Source organism: Lampris incognitus, chromosome 4 (genome assembly GCF_029633865.1).
Source record: "Lampris incognitus isolate fLamInc1 chromosome 4, fLamInc1.hap2, whole genome shotgun sequence".
Classification (NCBI taxonomy): domain Eukaryota; kingdom Metazoa; phylum Chordata; class Actinopteri; order Lampriformes; family Lampridae; genus Lampris; species Lampris incognitus.
The window spans coordinates 23,112,572-23,138,143 of record NC_079214.1 but is presented as its reverse complement, the minus strand read 5'-3'; the positions used below and the strand labels follow the sequence as shown (position 1 = coordinate 23,138,143).

The 25,572-nt window shown below is 43.2% G+C and overlaps 1 protein-coding gene across 4 annotated transcripts in view; it reads left to right on the top strand.

Annotated features, from left to right (window-relative positions):
• Positions 1 to 25,572, top strand: part of myo9aa (myosin IXAa) — a 155,738-nt gene that overhangs the window by 98,141 nt on the left and 32,025 nt on the right. For 3 of the 4 annotated variants that reach the window (XM_056278204.1, XM_056278202.1, XM_056278201.1), the window contains exons 9-20: positions 2,050 to 2,166; positions 2,339 to 2,473; positions 9,466 to 9,587; positions 11,168 to 11,309; positions 12,769 to 12,964; positions 15,538 to 15,657; positions 18,539 to 18,614; positions 22,506 to 22,646; positions 23,025 to 23,064; positions 23,176 to 23,298; positions 24,865 to 24,945; positions 25,184 to 25,294. In XM_056278204.1, coding sequence (XP_056134179.1) covers positions 2,050 to 2,166; positions 2,339 to 2,473; positions 9,466 to 9,587; positions 11,168 to 11,309; positions 12,769 to 12,964; positions 15,538 to 15,657; positions 18,539 to 18,614; positions 22,506 to 22,646; positions 23,025 to 23,064; positions 23,176 to 23,298; positions 24,865 to 24,945; positions 25,184 to 25,294 — 1,404 coding nt within the window. The remainder of the gene's footprint in view (positions 1 to 2,049; positions 2,167 to 2,338; positions 2,474 to 9,465; positions 9,588 to 11,167; positions 11,310 to 12,768; positions 12,965 to 15,537; positions 15,658 to 18,538; positions 18,615 to 22,505; positions 22,647 to 23,024; positions 23,065 to 23,175; positions 23,299 to 24,864; positions 24,946 to 25,183; positions 25,295 to 25,572) is intronic. The other variant, XM_056278203.1, reaches the window with a different exon arrangement.

The following is a 25,572-nucleotide window of genomic DNA, read 5'->3' as shown; positions in this document are numbered from 1 at the left end:
CCAGCTGTTTGCTCTTAAGTCTAACATTTCCAGAGGTTGACTATAAAAAGCTAATTTATCGCAGCCTCATCCGTTCTTGCTTCAATTGGAGGGTCCCATTTGTCAGGCTGATGATCATAAGACTTGTCAGTGACATCAACACTGAGGAATGTGTTGCAGTGACATAGCGTAGGATGCCAACATGTATATGATGTTGCCTTTCAAGGTTTGAGAAAATTTCAGTCCAGCAGATTTCCCAAGGTTGTATATTTCTGTGTCTGACATCCTTTTCCCCTTTCCTTAGATATTCTGTAATGTTTTCAATCAAGTGTCCTTTGTGCGGTTTCTAATGACAGTTGAATGAGGATGTTTACACGTTTCACTAGATTGGACCTTGAAAAATTGATGGAGAAATGCATTTGGCTGCACATCTTGGCCCCCTTTTTTTGATAAATAAAATGTTTATTTGTGCAAAGCCAAGCTTGCTGCTGCACAGATGTGTACAACTTGGTGTTTGATGAGCATTACACAAGAGTTAAGGCCCGAAATTACCTCATGCACAAGTAGAACAAGTTATCTGTGAATTTGACCTTTTGTTGGGGCACCAAAACATTGCAACATGTAGCAGTTGCCACTTAACGCCTTTTCTCTGATGCCATAGATGAAAGCATGATGAATGCAATTTGTTCTTTCTTGTTTGCGCAGTTCGCTGTTGATTTTATTCATTTTTTGTGACTGATTTTTTTGATGCCATATTCTTACAGACTACAGGCAGAAAAACACACATGCACACAGTCACACCTACATGTATGCATTTCCCCATTCAACCACCAAGCTCAGATACCACCGTTTTCCACCTACTAAGAATTGATTAATAGAATCAGGAATCAGGAACACTTTATTTGTCAACGAAATATTGTTTCCCCCAGTTGCACAGCAGTGCAACATAAAGACAAAAACACAGCCAAAAACTACAAGAACATATATATCCAAACTAAGAACACATATATCCAAACTAAGAACACAATATATCCAAAGTAGAACACATGTATCCAAACTAGAACACATGTATCCAAACTAAGAACACATTTAACCAAACTAAGAACACATATATCCAAACTAAGAACACAATATATCCAAAGTAGAACACATGTATCCAAACTAGAACACATCTATCCAAACTAAGAACACATTTAACCAAACTAAGAACACATATATCCAAACTAGAACACATGTATCCAAACTAAGAACACATATCCAAACTAAGAACAATTTAACCAAACGAAGAACACATATATTCAAACTAGAACACATACATCCAAACTAAGAACATATTTAACCAAACTAAGAACACATATATCCAAACTTAGAACTCATATATCCAAAGTTAGAACATATATCCAAACTAAACATATATATCCAAACTAACCAACAAAAAAATCCATCCATCCATTGTCCAAACTGCTTATCCTGCTCAGGGTTGTGGGTATGCTGGAGCCTATCCCAGCAGTTGTTGGGTGGCAGACAGAAGACACCCTGGACAGGTCCATCACAGGGCACACACACACACACACACATTCACACCTAAGGACAATTTAGTACGGCCGATTCACCTGACCTACATGTCTTTGGACTGTGGGAGGAAACCGGAGCACCCGGAGGAAACCCACACAGATACGGGGAGAACATGCAAACTTCACACAGAGGACGACCCATGCAACAACAACAAAAATCACTGAACAGAATTGCTCAATGAGTAGATCTCTCTTCTGAAGCCTGCTTCTTTAACCAGAATCCAGTCCATATCCTCTGCTTCAAACCAGCACATCAGCAGAGGCACTTCCTCTGTAGAAAATGTTAAATATATTTCTTTCATATCAACTAGCAGTCATTGAAAATTGATTTTGAACCGCCGCAGTAGCAAAGGAATAATGTGTCTTTTCCTCTCTATTTCTGTGTGTGTGTGTGTGTGTGTGCGCATGCGGGTTTGTGTGTGTGTGTGTGTGTGTGTGTGTGTGTGTGTGTGTGTGTGTGTGTGTGTGTGTGTGTGTGTGTGTGTTGTCTTTTCAGGCTGGCACTGTGCGAGACTCCATGGCTAAGTCCCTGTACAGTGCGCTGTTTGACTGGATTGTCTTCAGGATAAACCATGCCCTGCTTAACACCAAGGACCTGGAGGAGTCCACCAAGGTGGAGTGTGGTGGAATAGAGATGAACTGTCAATACACACACTATAACACAACATGAAATTAACAGCTATCATTTAGTTCTCAAACAAAAGGTTCTCAAAGTGCGCAAATATTTACTGTTATTCGAGTTTATGGGTGCATATTTTCACTTGGCATAACCCCTTCGTCTTCAGATCCTATCCATCGGAGTGCTGGACATATTTGGCTTTGAGGACTATGAGAACAACAGCTTTGAACAGTTCTGCATTAACTTTGCCAACGAGCGTCTCCAGCATTACTTCAACCAGCACATCTTTAAGCTTGAACAGGTAAGACCACTCTTGCGCACTTCTATTTCTGTGACCCTGCAGAATGGTTACCTGACAGCTGATTATTCCCCAGGTTACCTTTCTCCATGAATGGCTTTGGCCCAGAGTTGACCCCAGCTTGGTGACTATAATCTTAGCCTAGACCTGTTCACTCAAGCTCTAAAATAAATGCCATTGCAAGCAAGTCACCCTTGTCACACTGCAAAGTATACAGATATTACAATCACCTTGAAACAATATAGGAATTCTTTACCATACTATGCAGCAGAGCTAGCTTTATGACTCACCTCAGCACTCTGTCAAGCACTGATTAACTTCAAAAAGACTTTAAAATTACAATCTGTTGGATTTGCCTGGCGGGCAGAAACGGTGTTTACCATAGGTATGGCTGAATCAATTGCCCTGACATGTTTGAAGGAGCACAATCTCCTCGAGTTCCTGTAGTTTGTCATACATGTTCTTGGAGGCCATGTATGACAAAAAGATATGTGTGCCCACTGGTTCCTGCAGGCGGTGGTTCTCAAAGCCTTGCTTATCTCACACGTCATACATGAGCTATGCATCTGGCTGGAAATGCATCACATATGAAATGACATCAATAAAGAGTTCCCTAATTCGGAGGCTTAATTTGAGGTTAATGAAATCAAGAGTCATTATGGTGTGTTGTAAGGATATGTCAGATTTGCCATGCCACGACAGACTGTTCCTAAGCATTAAACCCTGAAAGCATGTAGGAGGCAAGCATCACTTTGGAGTTTTTAACCATGGTACAGTATACCAGCTACTTTCTCATGGCCACTGTAGAAAATGTGAAAAGCAAACAGTTTTCTTCAAACCAGCAAAAGACAGTTAGGTTTTGTTTCTTTTGAAAAGCCATCCTCACAGACCTTCAATGTGTCGTTGAGTTCAGATAAGTTGATTTGAACATAAACATGAATAAAAAACATTAATATCAGATAATGACAGCATCTGCAGACATTTGCTGACAGATGCCATAAGCCGGTGCTTATGCCTTATTAACAGTCAGTGGCCATGGCGTCCAGGAAGCGTAGTGGTCTATTCCGTTGCCTACCAACACAGGAATCGAATCCCCGTGTTACCTCCAGCTTGGTCGGGCGTCCCTTCAAACACAGTTGGCCGTGTCTGTGAGTGGGAAGCTGGATGTGAGTATGTGTCCTGGTCAGTGCACTAGCACCTCCTCTGGTCAGTCGGGGCACCTGTTAGGGGGGGAGGGGGAACTGGGGGAAATAGCATGGTCCTCCCACGCACTACTTCCCCCTGACGAATCTCCTCACTGTCAGGTGAAAAGAAGCAGCCAGCGACTCCATGTGTATTGGAGGAGGCGTGTGGTAGTCTGCAGCCCTCCCCGGATCAGCAGAGGGGGCGGAGCAGTGACGGGGACGGCTGGGAAGAGTGGGCTGATAGGCCAGATACAACTGGGGAGGCAAGGGGGGGGGCATTAATATCAGATAATGACAGCGCCTGCAGACATTTGCTGATGGATGCCGCCGTGAAACAAACGGACCTTCATCAGAGCCAGTGCTGATGCCTTCTCAACAGTCAGTGGTTGTGAGTGACAGTTTCCTGTTTGACCCACCACAGACCACCTAGCAAAGGCACATTTTATTGCACCTATGCTTGCAGATGGCACCTAGAAACAACTCAAAATTTTTCATTGTTTTTGTATTTCTTTTATAGTTGCACGACTAACAACACTGTGTTGATACTTTTTTAAATCTGCTGTTTAAAATCCTGAATTCAAGACAAATTTTGTTGTATATTTTTTTCATTTGGCACTAAAAGTTGTTTAAAGTTTTATTATCCTTACTCTGCACAAAGAAGAAAACAATCTAGTTTCATTCTTTTTTTTTTATCGGGGGGGGGTTTCCCCCCTTTTTCTCCCGAGTTGTAGTTGGCCAGTTACCCTACTCTTCCGAGCTGTCCCGGTCGCTGCTCCACCCTGCCGATCCCGGGAGGGCTGCAGACTACCACATGCCTCCTCCGATATATGTGGGGTCGCCAGCCACTTCTTGTCACCTGACAGTGAGGTGTTTCGCCAGGGGGACGTAGCGCGTGGGAGGATCACGCCATTCCCCCCAGTTACCCCTCCCGAACAGGCACCCCGACCGACCAAAGGAGGTTCTAGTGCAGCGACCAGGGCACATGCCCACATCCAGCTTCCCACCCGCAGACACGGCCAATTGTGTCTGTAGGGACACCTGACCAAGCCAGCGATAACACAGGGGTTCAAACCGCCAATCCCCATGTTGGTAGGCAATGAAATAGACTGCCACGCCACTAGACGCCCGATCTAGTATCATTCTACTCTTCTGCTCCTTTCAGAGTATATATGATATACTGGTATATATATATATATATATATATATATATATATATATATATATATATATATATATATATATATATATATATATATATATATATATATATATATATATTCGTATACCAGACCAGCGCTGATGTATTGACTTGCCCATCTACCACGGGTCCGTGAAAGGAGCCATGAAATTATCAACAGTTGTGTGCTTACATTGGTTTCCAATGTTTTCCACAGATTGATATTGATGTGTTAAGGCATGTTGTTAATCCAAACACGCTATTGTGAAATATCTCTTAATAGATTTTGGAAACGTGAAAATGGAAACCAGGATATATTGGTGAAACTCTATGCCTAAAGAGAAATGAATTTGTCAGGGATATACATAGTATTTGGGGTAGCTGGTTTAGTAATTTTGAAGATAAAGTGAAGATAAACGCAGCAGTAAAGACATAGGAGGAAATGGAGGAAGAAACAGAGGTGAAAACTGGCAAACCTAGTGGCTAATAAAACTTGAGCCGCACCATTGTGTTAGTGTGTGTGTGTGTGTGTGTGTGTGTGTGTGTGTGTGTGTGTGTGTGTGGTAAAATCAAAGTGCAGCTTACAAATTGGATAAACCATTGTTGGGTTCACTAAGAGCAGACTTTGTTGTTCTCTGCACACACTTGCATTTACTCACAAATGTAATGTCAGCCACCCACTACCACAACAGTCTTCTGCTTTTGCTCACTAAGTAACTGCACTTTTGCAGTTTAGTTAGGTATCTTGCTGAAGGGCAAGTTTACAATAGCTTTTCTCACTAACTCTGGCTTTTATTGTCTTGGAAATTAACCTCATAACTCTGTGAGCACCTGCTTATCTCTCTAGCCAACTGACTTCCTCATTACATCACTTACCTAAAAGACACCGAATGACATAAATGGTAAAGTTTGATGCTGTAGTCAGGCCATAAACCTGTTTGTGTTAAAGGTATTTCTCCACCTTGCAGCCTTCATAAGGGAACTTGGTAAATAAGCGTTTACAGGCTTCACAAATCAAAATTGATGGTTTGATTTGTAGTTGACAGTCATTAATTAATCTGTCAATTAATTGATCTGGTAATTCTGCAAATAGTTCACAGCCATCTTGCTCTTATATCTAATAATAATAATGATAATAGTTAATAACACTAGTTCCTAGTAATGTAGTTTCTCGGTAATACTAAGGAATAAGAAATGCTATGCACCATAAATGTTCTGCACCATTGCACTTTTTCACCTCCTATTTCGCCTGTATAAGTCAATCCTTGTGTATATATCTGAAGATTGTTGTGTTGTTACTCTATGTTAAGTACACAGAGAGCCATGAAACCGGAGTCAAATTCCATGTATGTGTAAACCTACATGTCCAACAAACATGCTTCTGACTCTGATGCCATCTGCCAAGAAAGACCAACAGGCAGAGGAGAAAGGTCAAAAATGGTTGGCAAAAGTAAATTTCCCTTCTCTGCTTGTTCCTCCTCAACCATTTACAGCAGACCTGCCGTCTCCGCCCATCATAAATCGGAATGCACAAGAATAATTCCTGGAATACCCAGACGTGACATGAAGAGCCACGTGCCCACATTAGACTAACATTATAATTACAGGCATAGCTTCCTCGTCTTAGTTTGTGCCAAGTCGTATAGAGATCACATATCAACAGACTTTATTTTCTGTCTGTTAGCTACAAGTGGTCTGCTATGCTGACACAAAATCCCATGCACACCGAAGTGACAGACGGGACTGTGATAAGACTGAAGACAGAGAGGGAGACATTTAATGGCATCAGTGAATAGCACATGGGAAAGAAGGTCTGAATATGCTGAAATCCAACAGGCTGTTTGGCAGTAATATGTGTTTAATCTTAACACGTTCGCCTTTTATGGATGGTGTACTCAGGTTCAAGACTCGATAATGTATAAAACATATGTGATTTAATATTTGTCTATATTTGTAACACATTTTTACAGTGATTTCCAAACTGGAAAAAAAAAAGTCCACAAAAAATGATTAGTGAAGCTGCTTCTGAACTGTCTGGCTCTTTCACAGCTAAAACATGAAAAAAAGAGGACATGCAGCATTTGAAAGTCTCTACGCTGACAAAAGACGAAGTTTGATCTAATCTTTGCGATACAACTAATGTGTTAACGATATCAAAACTTTACTAATCAGGGCATCCGGGTGGCGTGGCAGTCTATTTCGTTGCCTGGCAACACGAGGATCCCAGTTCGAATCCCTGTGGTACTTATGGCTTGGTCGGGCGTCCCTACAGACACAATTGGCCGTGTCTGCAGGTGGGAAGCCAGATGTGAGTATGTGTCCTGGTCGCTGCACTAGCGCCTCCTCTGGTTGGACGGGGCGCCTTTTCAGGGCGGAGGGAGAACGGGGGAATAGCGTAATCCTCCCACGCGCTACGTCTCCCTGGCGAAACTTCTCACTGTCAGGTGAAAAGAAGTGGCTGGTGACTCCACATGTATCACAGGAGGCTTGTGGTAGTCTGCAGCCCTCCCCGGATCAGCAGAGGGGGTCAAGCAGCGACCAGGACGGCTAAGAAGAGTGGGGTAATAGGCCAGATACAATTTTGGAGAAAAATGGGGGGGGGGGGAATCCCCCCCCCAAATTTTTTTTTTACTAATCAGCAGATTTGCACATGAGTCATAGTCAATTATGAAATTTCTGGTTTGATGTGGGAAGCTATTACCACCCAATAAATACAGAGCTGGGCCAGCCCAGTGGGGTTTCTAAGAGGACAAGTCAATTGATTCATCAATACATTTGAATAGCATGATCGTTATTGTTGAAGGGTACACCAAGGTCTCATGGAACACATTGGGTGCCTCTGGAGGTTCATTTTAGTGCTGTGGTTTTGGTTGTTAAAAACAAACCTGACACCCCCCCCCCCACACACACACACACACACACGCACACATCTCTTCTTGGAGCTTCATTTCACAGCGTTCCCAAAATTGAAGAAATTAGTGATCATAGATCAATGGACACTTAGTTGCAGCAGAGGCTAAACACTTGCTTTCTTAAACTAGGTAGGATACAACCTGTGAAGCTAGGGCTTCCAGCCCAAGCAACCTGTCCGAGAACTTCACTGGGAATTATATCAAGGACACTGAAAGATAGTCTAATGTTACACAGCACTTAGACCATGCAGTGAAATTGGCAGATTTTTTTTTTTAATGGATATTCAAGATAGGTTTAAATAGGAAATAACCTTAAATCTGAATGATCTTAGATCTGATGACTTTTTTTTTTAAAACATAACTACTACCACCACTACTACTACTACTACTACTTTAGGCTGCTGCTGTTAGGGGTCGCCACAGCGGATCATCTGTTTCCATTTCTTCTTGTCCCTCACCACATCCATAACACACATTTTTTTTAAAGATAAAAAAAAAGTTTAAAACCTAAATACACAAAGAATGCTTGCTTTTTGCGTGTTAACTTGTAATTCAGAGGATGATTTCACTGTTAATTTTATATCTAGTTTTTTTTGTGGATCCTTAATAACCAGTGTGGATGTGCACGGTCTAACTGCTAGCTTGTTGATTGTTTGGAAAGTGTGTTATGCATATGGTAAAACATGCTTGGAAGGAACAATGCTGTACAACAATGTACTTTTCCAGTGTTGGTGGTACGGGTTAGTTTCTTCTTCCTACAAAAGGTGCGATAGCAGACATTTTATCAAAGTTTATTCTCATTTAAATTCTACATGCAAATATCAGTACTTATCGGTACTGTCATTTACTTTGCCCGTGCCCAGCAGTATAATTAAAATGTCAGGCCAAATTTTAGAATTTATGACCTGTCACCTGAAGGTAATTTCCTCTTAGTTTTGTCAACATTCAACGTTAAAGAATTACAATATTTGTCTTAGCTATTACTGTGTATTATCAACAAAACAAAAAAATCAAGTGTATAATTTGCTTATAGTGTGCCTTAAATATTCTTGTCTAGACAAATATTAGAGAAGCTTTCACTCCATTTGTGACAAGAATCATATTTTGTATGGGGAGATCCTTTTCTGCATGGTGGACCCAGTGAACTTATTGGTCTCCTTTGTATAAGGCGGCCTAAGCAACAGGAATTAACTGGTTTTGGTCAGAATTTTGACTTTGGGCTAAAAAGCGAGGAAGGGACCGCAGAAAACAAGATTCCTTAGATTTTTATTAAACCTCTGTGGATTATGGCTCCTCATTGGTTAATTCTCTTTCCCAGAAACATGAGAAAAAACATATACGGGGTAGGATGATGCTAAGTCTGAAGATGCCTTTCTTATTATTGAACCACGATGAGGCCAGACAAGCACAGAAGAGTTTTATAGCCCAGCTGTACAACAGTGCTGCCACAACATTGTTGTTGTTGCAGTGGGAGTTATAACAGTCTGCTGTCTCTCAAGAAGGGTCCCGAAACCTTTTCTTGGGGGGCTTGGATTTAATGTTTTTCATCGTAATGATGTTGGACATTAAAATGCAATCCTAAAAATCTCCAACTTAAATGTTATCTCGCTATGAAATAGTCGTTATGAGAGGGCATTGTAAAGCACCTTGTGGGGAGCCGCTGCTCGGCTGTGAAAGAGCACCAATTTTGACCTCTCTTGTTTGTTCTGCATCTCCCCATAGGAGGAATACAGGGCCGAGGGCATCAGCTGGCATAACATTGACTACATTGACAACACAGGCTGCATCCATTTGATCAGCAAGAAGCCTACAGCACTGCTCCACCTACTGGACGAGGAGTGCAAGTGAGTGAGCCGGGCGGTCTCCCTGGCTACAGCGTCTGTATGGCTAATGGCTTAGTTTAGCTTAGCGTTACTCACCACATTAAAAGATGTTTGATCCAGGCATTCTCAAACGATTTGTAGCGTTGGAGTTGGCCTACTCTGAGAATTGGAGGGATTTTAAGACATCAGGATGATTCATTCAATGCCAGATGAAGGATTTAAGCAATTTTATTCTTTCGGGAATTCAAATTATCATCAGACATGACAAACGATACTCATCTTGTATGTCTCAAAAAGGAATGGGCAAATGTTAACGAAGATTTGCATATACTTTTTGACCCTGTATTGCTTGAGACCATACAAAAGCATCACGTCAGCCGTTTTACAGAATTAATCTAGCTTTCTAATCCTTTAACCTCGCCTTTGACCCCTGATTTGAAAAAAAAAGATTCCATAGATTTCAGAGCATGACAGTCCCTCCATGTAATGAGGATATTGTCATGCTTTAAACAAACAATTACTGTAAACTGATTAACTTTGTTTTCATATATTCTCTCTAATATGGACTGTCTGACTTCTGTGTCTTCTGTGTGGTATAAAAACGAAGACCTTTATATGAGGCCTTCTCACTCAGTGAAAAACAACTTTTTAAAAAAAAGAAAACCCATCAACAATGTATGTACATTTTTTGTCCATATACACTAAATTTTTCTGATTCTGCAGCTTAATCCTTTTTTTCTACGTTCCCACATTCCTGGTGCCCCTCTAGTGAAACTTCAAATATAGAATATAAATCCTGCCAATTACTCGGGCAATTTACAGTTTCAGTCCTCACAAAAAAACGGCTACACTGTCTATTTTTACAACAGATATTTCCCTTCAGATTCCTCCTCATAAAAGATATAACACTCCCCTTTTCTGTTTGGACACCATTTTGGATTTCTCCCTCTTGGAATAGCTGGAAAGCTGTGAGACCTTGGCGGTGTGTGTTTTTCATAGCTCAAGTTTCTCCCTCTTCCCCCTAAAGCCCTGGTGTCTCATTCTTCCTCCGCTGTCTTCCTGTAAGCTGTTGATTTTCTGCAGGACTTCTGCTTCTTGGTTTTAAAGGGCTAGGGGTAAAATGAGTTTATCAGACTACATTAGCTTGTTCTCCAGGGACAGCTGAACTGGGATCACTTTACGCCATCATGCTGCCACCTGAGGCATGAGAGGAGAAAATGGCAAGACAGGTCACAGACTAGAGATTAAGTGCCAGTGCTTTACTCACCTCATCTCCAGTGTCCCATAATGCACAAGTGGTGTGCCTATATGATTTGAGAGTTGCAGGAATGAATCTCGATCCGTGTTCCTGTCTCAATGTCAAGCCACTAAATAAACTGTAATTTTAGTCTTCTGCAGGCTTGGATTACCTGTGGAAAACTTAAAGCTTGAATGATACTAAATTAACATTTTGGGATTCTTGAAGAATTCCCCACATTTTGATATCTTTGGCTCTTTGGGAAAAGCATGTGTGAATGATACGTTACATATAATGCACATGAGCATCATTCCTGATGTGAATTTGAAATGACACAGACCAACTTTCTCTATCCTCTTTTCAGCTTCCCCCAAGCCACCAACCAGACTTTGCTGGATAAGTTTAAACGGCAGCATGAGGGCAACAGCTACATTGAGTTCCCCGCTGTAATGGAGCCTGCCTTTATAATCCGACACTATGCTGGCAAGGTCAAGTATGGCGTCAAGGTCAGTTACTATCGTCATTACCTTTGTTTTTATAATGGGAAAGGATGAAAAGAAAAGCCGCCGCCCCTTGTTTTTTCTATGATCAGGAATTTGAGTGTTTTCTCAAAGGGTTGTTCTCATCATTTTAATTCTGTTTATCTTTGAAAGGTTTGCATGCATGAATGCTCTGTGTTTAGCATATCCCACTTCATATTTAAACAGTTACATGAATTCATATTGTGTGTGAGTGCTTTCGACTACAGCCGCTGTCTTTTACTGTCAGGCCACGGAGAAACTTCCCCTGAGCAAGAGGGAACGAATTTCATAGTGTGTTTATTTACATTGTTTATTGGATGGTTAGTGCTTCATAACAGCTTAAGTATGATAATACACACACACACACGCACACACATGCACAAAAATGCACGCACACTAAAACACATGCACACAGATGCCAAAAACACACATGAAGGTGGAAGTTCTTGTAGCTCAGCCTGTTTGGTGCATGCCATACGGACTCAGGACTGATTACGTCTCTGGTTTGGGGTTTGGCCTCAGGACCTTTCGCTGCTCTCTTTCTTTTTATCCTTTAATTCATGTCTATCTCTACCATCCCATCTAGTAAAAGCTAAAATACCTCACAAAAAAAAACTAATTTTAGAAATAAAACACACACACATACTGACTTGTGCGTCAACCACACTATGTAACCGGAGTAGGCGTACTACTACTACTACTAGTGTGTCATTTTAAGTTAGTAAATGAGGTGGAAAATCTCACACTTAGCCGTGGGAGGGTCATTTCTAGTCACCGTCTTGGCAGGAGTCCCAGCCACATTTGTGTTATACAACAAAATCAAGCCCTGGCAACCCAGGGAACCTTTCACCTATTGTGCAGGTCCAGGCAATAATTTCTGAAGTCACTGCTATGCACAACATCCTTTTCATATTCCCTCACATCCAGCCAACCTTTACAATCCCAACACAACACACAGGAATGCATCCTAAAGTGTGCAGCCTTTTTTTAGATCTTTTTTTTTAGTACTCAAAGGTTCTAAGTAACTTCTTAGCTCTTTGAAAGGGGTGGCAACCTCAAAGGCGTCAATCAGTGTAACTACACTGTAACAACAAGAAAGAGCCCAAATTAATGGTTTTGCAATGCACTTCAAAATGAAGCGAAGTGTACTGGGAAATTGCAGCCTGTAGTTAAGGCAAATTCCCTTCCATTGTCTTAATAGATACCCACTTCGGGTTGTAGGAACACACTATGTCAGAGGCTAGCCAGTAGAGTAGCTTAAAAATTGGTCTGCAATTTCAGAAGCATTAGCCAACCTCAGCAGCTGGGAATGAAAGCCTGTGCAGTTATTGAGAATGAAATTCACTCATCTCCAATTCTCTTTGTGAATCTTTGTCTCCCCTCCATTACTCAACCACCCATGCATGTGTTGCATGTTGGCACAAACACAAATATTGACACACAGGACTTCAGGGAGAAGAACACAGACCACATGCGCCCAGACATCGTGGCCCTACTGAAGAGCAGCAAGAATGCCTTCATCTGCGGGTTGATCGGCATCGATCCATCAGCCACCTTCCGCTGGGCAGTACTCCGAGCTTACTTTAGAGCCCTAGTGGCCTTCAGAGAGGCTGGGAAGAGACACACACAGAGGAAGACTGGTGAGCACTCACTAACAGAAGCAATGGAAAGAAACGTAAAATGTTAGTGCAGTGTGTGTAGAGAAGCAAATGCACAAGCTAGAGAAGGAGTCAGAAAATGTATTCCAGGTTCTCTCTCTTCAGCCCTATACAGTAGTTTAGACCTCTCTTTACTCCTTGAGCCACCCATTTTCATTGTATGAAAGTGGCCGTCATTGTTGTATCTGTTTCTCTTCTTGTCTGCATGTTAACACGTGAAAAAGCAAGTTATGTCAATAAGAGGAAAAAATTGTGTGTTTACCCTTGTCTGATTAGAGAATTTACTGTCAGATCTTTTGCCTACAAATCTTTTAAAGAGGCATCTGGGTAACGTAACAGTCTATTCTGTTGCCTACCAACACGGGGATTGCCAGTTTGAATCCCCATGTTACCTCCGGCTTGGTTGGGCATCCCTACAGGAACAATTGGCCGTGTCTTCGGGTGGGAAGCCGGATGTGGGTGTGTCCTGGTCGCTGCACTAGCGCCTCCTCTGGTCAGTCAGGGCACCTGTCCGGGGGGGAGGGGGAACTGGGGGGAATAGCGTGATCCTCCCACGCACTACGTCCCCCTGGCGAAACGCCTCACTGTCAGGTGAAAAGAAGCGGCAAGGGTCCGCGGTGGTGTAGCGGTCTAAGCATCGGCTTTGTGTCGATGCAGTTGCCCGCTGGGGACCGGGGTTTGCGCCTCAGTCTCGTCAGATCCGACTATGGCCGGACTCGATGAAGCAGCAATTATTGGCAACGCTGTCTTCGTAAGGGGGGGCGGAGTAGACTTGTGTTCATCACATGACTGCGTCTGTGTGTGTCGGAAAAAGCAGTGGTTCTGCCTGGATTCGCCTTGTCACGAAAGTGGCGAGGTGTCTCCTTCTAGACTGCCAGCCGGAGAGATGCAGTTGGCGAACACATGCAGTTTGAGGGTGGGTGTTTTAACTAGAATAGGGAGCGATTGGCCACTAAATTGGGAGAAAAAGGGGAAAAATCAGAAATAAATTTATAAAAAAGAAACAAAGCAGCCGGCGACTCCACATGTATCGGAGGAGGCACGTGGTAGTCGGCAGCCCTCCCCGGATCGGCAGAGGGGGTTGAGCAGCGACCGGGACAGCTCGGAAGAGTGGGGTAATTGGACGGGTACAATTTTGGGGAATAAAAAGGGGAAAAATCCAAAAAAGAAAGAAAATGACTATGTCGCTGTGTGGCTTGTGGGCGTAAAAGGTGACACACAGAAAAGCCGTCAGTACAGTTAAAAATCCGACTATTCCTTTGTCATTGTCTTCCTTGCATTACAATTTTTTTTTTGGTAAGGGCTTCATTAGTAGTATGCAATTTGACTTGCCACATAATATTTTCTGTATTTTCTTGGCACATTTGGTTTGATAGCTATGTATATTTTTGCACTTATTTCGATGTAACTTATTTGGTAGCTATAGTCCACCACCTCTGAAATAAGTCTGAGAAATCTTACAGGCCAAAAAGAGTCATGGAAAAAAAACAACCCTCAAATGAGCCAGATTTAACCACTAAAAGGCTTTAGAGAATTTCCACCTTCTGAGTAACACGTCAAAGCCAGAGGTGAAGAGAAAGACATGACCACCAATTAAACTGCACTTTAAGCTTTTCAGTGTGGTTCCAGTGTGCGTTCACACATGCTTTGCAGTGGCGTTTCAGCACCTGCACTTTGATAGATGTCTTGACCTCAACCACCCTCTCTGTTACGTCCGTCACTGTACTAGATTATTTGTGCGTAGTACTAGCCGTGCTGCCATGTGTAAAGTAGTTGTAGCTCTCTCGGCTTTGGCTCCTTATGAATGCTTTCCCTCCCGTAGCATTTAGTGCCTTATATGCAGTAGATTCTGTCACCAAGTACTGTGTACATGCTGGTCAATGCCTTAGTGTGACTTTGACTTTAATGTGCTGCACCCTCTTCTGTCCTCGCTAGACACATTAGATTGTGTAAATAACTGCCTTCTCGAAATCTTCCGTCCTTTGCTATTCTTTCAAAAGCTCTTAGAAACGCAATGCCCCAAACAAAGTCTGCAAATCTCAGTGTCAACCCAGGAAAATTAGGGGTTTTTTTCCCCCTTCAAGGAGATTCACACAAACTGACAGTTGTACACCTCTCCATGAGCCAAGTCTCTATGATCTACCAAGAAATTTGTGCGGGCCAAATTAACATTAAATGTTGCAATATGGCCCACGGGTAATTGGTGTTGTTAATACACAAACAAGATGATGAAACTCTCCTTAAAGCTGACACCGTGTGGGAACATATAGGGTGAGAACTGCCATTGCCAACCCTGATTACACCCATACGCTGAACTGCAGTGCGGGAGAATACAAGTTCCACTGCTGCCGTCAACTGCAGTTTTGAATGTCAATCATCTTCTCTCCAGAAGTCTTGCACAGGTATCGCTCTGGTAGATGACTGCATCTCTTGATCTCTCTTCGCTATCTAATCTGTCGTTTCTCTCTCCTTCCCCCTTGTCTTTCCTTGTTTTTCTCTCTCTCTTTCTGTCTTCTGTTTTTTTTTTTCTTCCCCTTTTGTTTTGCTTCTCCAAGGGCATGATGACGCTGCTCCCTGTGCAGTTTTGAAAAGTGTGGATAGTTTTAGCTTTCTGCAGCACCCTGTGCATCAGAGGAGCTTAGAGATCCTGCAGAGGTGCAAAGAGGAGAAGTACAGTAAGGCTGCAATTCCACAATAACTCCCTCCTCTCTCTTTCATACCAGACCATGGCTAGGGGAAAATGTAGGGATGAGGCAGACCAACATCATCAGCTTTTTACCAAGTGTCCATACTGCAGTACACTATTATTGGTTTACCCAAGCTCATACACAAACCAAAAAAAAAAAGTATTTGAACTTTGAAAGGCAACACATCCAGTGATATTGAGAAATCATCTCCCAATCTTATTAGCTCCCTGGTTTTAGAGATTTTGCCCCCCCCCATCATGAGTATTAGAACCCTTTTCCTCCATCACTAGATTAGATGTTTGTTGGTCTCCACGCCCTCTGTCTCCCCCTTTCTCTCTCCTCTCTAATGAGCCTGCATGCATTGCATGTGTTCTCAGTCTGTCCTGCATGTTGTCCACTAGCACATTTCTGCCATCCTGTCACTAACTTTGTGTCATTATGAGCCCGACCTGCATGCTCCTTAAACATGGCTCAGCCGTTTCAACCAAACACTGGCCTTGGGGATGGGCACAGTAGCATTTCCAGGTGTCTACTAAAGTCTTCATTCAATAGTATGTAGTTATGCTTCCTTGTTGTAGTTCAGCCTATGACACAGCGGGTGTGGTTGAGATGTTGCTTGTCCACCACAACACAAGTCTTGCACTCACTCTCACTTCATTGTTACTAATTTCAAATAGACTGGTGACGGTGATAACAGACTGAGGGGAAGAGTATGATATAGTTGGGATACACATCTCTACTGTACACAATTGTCACTAACTTGCTCACAATCAGTTGTAACAGAAGCTTTACATGCAGTGATGAACATACAGTCGACCTGTACGTTCAGGTATTTGACACTTCTTTTAAAGCAAACACTGTACTACACTCAGACATGTGTCAATTTTTGTTTTTGCTTTGTACCACCTTGCAGCACCGGATGAAAATGAAAAAGTTTCACAAACCGATGAAACTGAAAACGGTATACTGTTGAGTCTGCTAGCTATCTGAATCCACTTTAGTTGATAAAATATTCTAAAGAATCACTTTGTAAGTCATCTAACACGTTCTGTTTTCTATGTCTCATCATTGATTAATTGGCTGTAGGTTAAGACGGAGAATTAATATAACTAATCTTGCTGTTGAACTTTACTTTTTTTGGTCTGTTATTGATTTTGAGACCGATGCGGTCTCATGAAATGATGGCTCCTCCATTAGTTTTGACCTAAACATAACTTGTGTGAAACTCTTGCACAAGTATAGAGTGTTTTACATAGAAATAGATGTTTGGAGAAGATACACCGATCAGCCAAAACATTAAAACCACCTGCCTAATATTGTATCGATCCCCCTCATGCGGCCAAAACAGCTGTGACTCATCAAGACATGGACTCCACAAGACCTCTGAAGGTGCCTCTGGTATCTGGCACCAAGATGTTAGCAGCAGATCCTCTAAGTCCTGTAAGTTGCGAGGTGGGGCCTCCATGGATCAGACTTGCTTTTCCAGCACATCTCACAGATAATTGATCAGATTGAGATCTGGGGCATTTGGAGGCCAAGGCAATATCTTGAACTATTTGTCATGTTCCTCAAACCATTCCTGAACAATTTTTTCAGTGTAGCAGGGCGCATTATCCTGCTAAAAGAGACCACTGCCATCAGGGAATACCATTTCCATGAAGGGGTGTACCCGGTCTGCGTTGATGTTTAGGTAGGTGGTACGTGTGGTATGTAACATCCACATGAATGCCAGGACCCAGGGTTTCCCAGCAGAACATTGCCCAGAGCATCATACTGCCTCCACCAGCTTGCCTTCTTCTCACAATACATCCTAGTGCCATCTCTTCCTCAGGTAAACGATGCACATGCACCCGGCCATCCACATGATGTAAAAGAAAATATGATTCATCAGACCAGGCCACCTTCCATTGCTCCATGGTCCAGTTCTGACACTCACGTGCCCATTGTAGGTGCTTTTGGCGGTGGACGGGGTCATCATGGGCACTCTGACCAGTCTGCAGCTACACAGCCCCATACGCAGCAAGCTGCGATGCACGGTGTGTCCTGACACCTGTCTGTCATAGCCAGCATTAACTTTTACAACAATCTGTAACTCTTCTGTGGGATCAGACCTGATGGACTAGCCTTCGCTCCCCATGCGCATCAGTGAGCCTTTGGTGCTGATGACCATGTCGCCGGGTAACCGGTTGTTCTTCCTTGGACCACTTTTTGTAGGTACTGACCACTGCATACTAGGAACACCCCACAAGCCCTGTCGTTTTGGAGATGCTCTGATCCAGCCATCTAGCCATCAAAATTTGGCCTTGTCAAAGTCACTCAGATCCTTATGCTTGCCCATTTTTCTCGCTTCCAGTACGTTAACTTTGAGAAGTGACTGTTCACTTGCTGCCTAATATATCCCACCCCTTGACAGGTGCCATTGTAACAAGATAATCAACTATTCAATTATGTCAGTGGTTTTAATGTTTTGGCTGATCTGTGTGTGTGTGTATATATATATATATATATATATATATATATATATATATATACATATATTTATTTTGAATCATTGTATCCGTTAACTGAACAAAGATTCAAACAAACCTACAGTCCCAACTAAACCAAATAACTCTTCAGGATCATCTTCTATAATTCCCATGAAACTAACAAGAGGAACTCACTATTAACCTCCATAATTCATGTAGCATTAAATGATCTAGACAAAGTTGCCCATCAAGAGATAACGTTGCAATAACATTTGATTATCACATGGTGTCAGAAATGGATTTTGTGTTGGTCGCAGATGGTTCGGTCGGATTTTTGTGCACACGTGCGTGTGCATGTTTGTGTGTTCTCTCACATTGCCCTTCTGTCTGTTCATGATCAGGTGTGTCCAGAAAGAGTCCTCGTACCCCACTCTCAGACATACAGGGCACCAATACGCTCAACGAGAAATCCCCAAGGTAAGATTGGACATTGATTTGTCACTACTGTTAAACATGGTGCGGTGTCTGACTTCATAGAGCCCCTCCTCCAACATCACTGCCGAAGTCACGTGACTCTTGTAACCCATGCATATATATTCTGACACGGTGTAGTAATGCAGTCCCAGGTACAGACCACAAACGCCCCAACAGCAACTGTAACCAATAGTTTTTTGTAAAAAAAATCCTCCATTAAAAAAATGGTGAAGATGTGGAGCAGCTAGGTTCGAGATAAAGGCTACATACCTTTATTTTATTTTTTTGGGGCCCCCCCCCCTTTCTCCCCAATTGTATCCAGCCAATTATTCCACTCTTCTGAGCCTTCCTGGTTGCTTCTCCTCCCCCTCTGCCAACCCGGGGAGGGCTGCAGACTACCACATGCCTCCTCCGATACATGTGGAGTCACCAGCCGCTTCTTTTCACCTGACAGTGAGGAGTTTTGCCAGAGGGAAGTAGTGCATGGGAGGATCATACTATTCCCCCCAGTTCCCCCTCCCCCTCAAACAGGCACCCCAACCGACCAGAGGAGGCGCTAGTGCAGCGATCAGGACACACCCACATCTGGCTTCCCATCCGCAGACACAGCCAATTGTGTCTGTAGGGACGCCTGACCAAGCCGGAGGTAACACAGGGATTCGAACCAGTGATCCCCGTGTTGGTAGGCAATGGAATTTACCGCCGCGCTACCTGGACGCCTCCGAGACCACATACCTTTAAAAGAATCAGTGATGACTTTGCGTTGACCCCACCACCAACACACCCTGTGTTAGCCACCCGACCAACGGTCCACCACCTCCTCTAATTGGCTGTAGACTTTTGAGATTTGCAGCAATAGACCACGGCGGGTAGCGAAGGGCTGCTCACACAACAGTGCTTTTGTTACATGGGAGTGCAGTCCAGAGCTCTCACAGTATCCTTTAATGTGATTTACAACCAGGGCCCTCCTCACATTCATACACCTATACACTCTCTTTAACATGTAATGTGTCTTTAACTCTCTCTCTCTCTCTCTCTCTCTCTCTCTCTCTCTCTCTCTCTCTCTCTCTCTCTCTCATGTGCATGTACACATAAGCACACATGCGCGAGCATGCGCGCACACACACGCAACTGTACAGACACTCCCTGCCATTCACCAAACAAGCACTGAAGCCCCCATGCAGCTGCTCTCTTCATGATGTAAGGTCAGAGTTATGCATTTGAGAAGAGTGCCCAGGGAGTGATAAATATTAGGCCTCAGTAGGGTGCTTCGAAGTTGGACTGCACAGTGGACAGTAGAATGTATTATGGCACTCACGGGGAGACCATGGAGATAAATAGTCACCACAAAGGCACATTGTTTTGTCACCATTCATATAGAAGGAGAGTGCTCCCTGTAGTGGTAAGTCAGATAAAATTTGAAGGTTTATACTTTTTCTTTTATTGCATAGTTATGAAAATAATTATCTGATTTTGCCTTATCAATCAGGAGAAACTTTAGCCAATTGTCTTAAGATTATATTGGAATACAGTGTGAAGCGTGAAATCCAACACTGAGGAATCTCTGTATATATGTCCGCTGTGGCCTTGCTTCCTATAGTTTTATGGAACCTGTTTGATAATTTATAATCCTCATGCTGTACAGTTGCACCCTGGCAGTTTAAATCATTAGAGATCTGAAAGATCCCGGCTTCTGGGAATGTGGGGCCGTGCCCTGAACCGTGACATGGATGTTGGACCAGTATGCTGCCTGTGTCCTGAAACATCCTCGGGGTCTCTCCTCTTTGGCCTTCATAGAGAGGAAACAGAAGGACAGTCAGTCAAGACCAACCACACATTGGCCAGTGCATGGATTCCTTCTGTAGCCTGTGTCCAAAATCTATTGGGTTTTGAGGATGCTATACACTGTATTTCCATTTTTTTCTTTTTTCTTTTGGAGGGGATTTTTCCCCCTTTTTCTCCCCAATTGTATCCGGCCAATTACCCCACTCTTCCGAGCCGTCCCGGTCGCTGCTCCACCCCCTCTATCGATCCGGGGAGGGCTGCAGACTACCACGTGCCTCCTCCGATACATGTGGAGTCACCAGTTGCTTCTTTTCACCTGACAGTGAGGAGTTTCACCAGGAGGACGTACCATGTGGGAGGATCATGCTATTCCCCCCAGTTCCCCCTCCGCCCCGAACAGGCGGCCTGACTGACCAGAGGAGGCGCTAGTGCCGCGACCAGGACACATACCCACAGCTGGCTTCCCACCTGCAGACACGGCCAATTGTGTCTGTAGGGACGCCCGACCAAGCTAGAGGTAACACGGGGATTCGAACTGGCGATCCCTGTGTTGGTAGGCAACGGAATAGACCGCTATGCTACCCGGATGCCCTTGTATTTCCAATTTTAACTGAAATACTTAACCATTTAGCCACAAAGGGCAATTTTGTCAGGTAAATGCAAAGATGAGTTGCAGCATAGCAAACTACTTAGGTCCATCAGGGTGCCATAATTTTGTTTGTCTAGTGGAAAAAAAGGTTTGGTGCAGCTCCATGGGTGAGAGAATGAAAGTGAACAAATTAACAAACAAGTTCTCAGGTTTAGTTTGGTTTCCAGAATGCATTGCATTCGTTAGTCTGGCGGTCTTAGGGTTTTGACAAAAACATCCTTGTTTTTTCAGTGTGAAAAAGCACGTCAGGTTCTCCTTGATGGCCCTATCCCAAAGACCTGTCAAAATACTGTATCGTCTCACCTGTTGTTCTCCGCTGACTCCCTCTAGCCACGAAACCTCTCCTTGAACTCACCTCTCACCTCATTTTGCTTCTACAAGTGACTGAAACTCCCCTGTTAGTATCACTTACAGTTTGTGTTTCCCATACCAGCCCGGCTTCAAACTTTTAATACGTCACTGTGTGTGGCCTGCGACACAGCAGGGGAGATTACTACAAATCACAAGAGTGAAAACCAATCTGTCGGCTGCCATGGCTGTGCAAGCCCACCGCATGATGGATGGACCGTACCAATTTCCAGATTTCTAATACCGCCAAGAGTCAGGGTTGTCCTCAAGTTTGTTTCCTCCTTCTTACTTTTGCACCTCAGATTCTTTCCCTTTTCTGTCCTTTTTTTTCCACAACCTCCCCATTCTGCTTACCTTCTCCTTTCTCTCTCCTCTCTCTTCTCTTCTCTCCTCTGGGCTAAAAGAGTCAAGAATGGTAATATTTTCAACCTGGACCTGACCGCCTCATCACTCAGTTTGGCTGACCACTGTGTTGATAAAAACCATGTGTTTTTTCTTTTCAGTTCAGGTGGTAATGGTTTACCTTGAGGCCCAAGTTTAAGTCCGAAGAGGTCTAAAGTTTTCACTGTTTTCAATTCTTTACAGAAGATACACGAAAAAAAAACAAAAAACAAAAACAACTACTGCCCCTGGTGGAGACATTACTTGTCATGAAAATTTGTATGGTTTTTCCCACCGTGCATACAGCTGCTGCCGTGGGCTATGCAGGGCAAATTGTGGTCGCACACTCACTCACTGGGATGGCTCGGAAGAGTGGGGTAATTGGACTGGTACAATTTGGGAGGAAAAAGAGAAAAAAATTGGACTAAGTGTTGAGGGAAACAGTCATCAAAGCCCTTTTAGTCATGCAGGATGGCAGTATATGAAGCGATGCACCCTCTGAAATACTTCCTTTAGCAGGTTTGTGGTGTTTAACTCCAGGAGGAGGGGCATTGTCCGCCACTTAAATCACAGTATAGTGATATACTTCAGTGGTTTTCAAGATGGCAGCGCACATTGTTCCTGCTCTTAAACATAGGACAGTTAATAACAAGGTTGAGAATAATATGGCACCTTCAATCCCCATTATGTAAGACAAGTAGCTCAAAAGATTTCTGTATGCTCGTCTCAAGGGATTCTCCAGGCCTTGGCTGGAACGGCCGTGTGGGCCGACAGAGCCGATTGTCGTCCAGCGGCTCCAACACAGAGGAAGACGGCATCTTTGTCAACACCACGAGCAGCAAGCTCCTGGAGAGGGCACATGGCATCCTCATGTCAGTGGCATTTTCCCTTTAATTTCATTGAAACATTTGTTTTTATCACATTAAGATCTGTGCTTTCCATGTGCTTTGCTAATCTAATCCGTCGGCTGGAAAATGGCTGAAATTATGTTCAGATCAGAACGCCAGTTTACTTTAACTCTGATTTTTATGTTGACAGTGACACTGCGCCATAAGAAACAAAATTCTGTGATATTTTAAGGTATCACCTGTAGGTGTAGAATCAAAATCAGGATGACCAAAATAAGGAAATACTCAATACTGCTTGCTCAGCGGTGGAATCCATTTTGCAGATGCTTTGTGTTTTCTTCAAGACTGAGAATTTAAAACCCCGGTGTGGATTTTTGTGTGACTTGTCTATGTTTTAAACAGGCGGAACAAAAACTACAAGTCCAAGCCCTCTCTTCCAAAGGTAAACTACAGTCCATCTCTCCCTTACTCGCTGCAGGCGGTGTAATCTAATCTCCTGTTGCCAGTAACAGTGCCACCGAGTGGTATTGACTGACTGTATTTTCTCCTGCAGCACTTACTGGACGTCAAGTCTCTAAAATACCTCAGCAACCTGACGCTCCACGACCGCATCACCAAGTCACTCCTTCACCTCCATAAGAAGAAGAAACCGCCCAGTATCAGTGCACAGTTCCAGGTCGAACACACACACACACACACACACGCATGCATGCTTAAACTGGTAGCCTCCCCTTCAGTGCTCACCAGTCAAACATGATCTGCCTGAGCTGAATTTAGGACTACCCCCTCCAATTTGACACTCTTATCTGTCTGTGAATATGACAGACAGTGTGTGTCCCATTCCGCTGGTCGGTAATCAGCTCCTCATCCCTCCATCTCCCTGCCTGTTCACAGCCCCTGTCACTGTATAATCCCTATGTGATGGTGGCGAAACTTCTTTCCCATTCAAACCTCATGGATGAGCCCTGTTTTTGTTTGTTTGTCTGTGTATTTGTGTGTTGTGAGCGTGTTCATAAATATACGTGTCAAACATACCATGTCCAACATCCACCCAGAAGTCGTCAATATGTGATGTCATGTCTAGGTGTTTTTTAAGAGTAACTTTTAAATAGTTGATAGGAATTAACCTCCCTGGTGTGGCAACAAAGTTCACGTTTCCATAGATATTGCAAAACATACTTGCTAATGTCCTGTTATCGTCTTTGTCTTGGGATAATATGGTACCCTGATGTCTGTCTTGCTCTGTACCACTGCTGCTGACCGAGGCACCAAGGGAACTCTTCAGATATTAATTGGCAAAGTCCTTCCTAAGCTTAGTTTATTTTTCTTTTATCTTTTTTCGAATTTATTTATATCTAGCATTTCGCAAGTGAATATCTATTGTTCTTGCAGAAATTCACTGTTTCTGATCTTGTGCACTCCACTGGGCTGTTAAGAATATACAGAAATTGGCTTAAAGTGAAAGTGCACTTCCGTTAATAAATTTGTAATGAAATTATTTCAGATGAGGGCAGATTAACATTAACCAAAAAGAGATATTTCCTGAACAGTTTTCTTTCAAAGTTAACTAGGTCCTCTTCCTATTGGCCCACCTCTGGGTGGTAGTAGATGAGCGTTGAGGCCCCTCTGGCCGGCAGCCCAGGCCCCAATGTGTGGATGACTTCACTTCCCACATCCTGTGCTGTGGCTGATTGCTTTAATCTCCCATGGAGGAGGAGGAGGAGACTGAATTCCTCTTACCACGGAAATCTTACACATGCTGACACACTTGTGCTCTACATGCCCTCCCACACACACACACACACACACACGCACACATGCATGATATATTTACACCCATGTTGAAGGCGTATAGCAATACTGCACATATGGTTGTGTTTTTTTCAACCTAAGGAGCTTTCATAGACTTCTATGGCACAGCATACACGATCACACACCTTTAGTTTTGTTAACACTCACTTTGCCATTTATGAATATCACAGATGACTGAGCCGTGGTGGCGTTGTACACTTCCTACAGGAAAAGAGTTTAGAGGAAACCGTCCTGTCTTCAAATTTCATCCTCTGTGTAGCAGAGAGACACACGTGTCCTAAATGTTATCCTTTGAAATGTACCGAAGAGCTGTATTAACAGGTGGAACAGCAATTATTTAGTTCTGATCTTCATATTAATTTCTGTCTGTCTGTCTCTGTCTGCCTTTCTGTTTGTCTGATGTCTTTTCTCACTATGTCTTACTCTGTAGGCCTCTCTCAATAAGCTGATGGAGACCCTGGGCCAGTCTGAGCCTTATTTTGTCAAATGTATCCGCTCCAATGCTGAGAAGGTACAGTACGGTTCACTGTATAATGCATTTACCTCCACTGTTTTGGTTAAATTGTCAGACCTTTGTCCTGTTCCTCACACATCACCATATAGTTGTATCAAGATTTTATATTTTTAGCCTCAAATTATTACCTCTCTAATGCCGTTGGTCATTTCTCTGTCTGTCTTTACCCTCTTACCCCCATCTCTTTTCTGCCTCGTTCTCTGTTCCCCGACTCTTCCCCTTTTGTGTTTCATAGCTGCCTTTACGGTTCAATGACACGTTGGTGCTGAGGCAGCTACGTTATACAGGCATGCTGGAGACTGTTCGCATCCGCCAGTCAGGCTACAATATCAAATACAGTTTTAAGGTAAAACACACAGCATTCACAGATATACATGTTGTACTTTCCTGCATAGAAAAAATAAATTAGCTTATAAATCTGCTCGTCGGTGTGGCCAGGACACTCACATTTGTGCTTTCTTGATAGGAAACTCCTATTACAGATGCTCTTTTAAGACACTCCTTTACATCTTGGTTGGACCCTTTTACGTCTCAACACATCTCAGACCTGTCATGTAGGACGTAAACTCTCTGTAACACCAACGGTGAAAGGAGGGGCAGTAGCAGTCCTTTATTGTTGTTGTT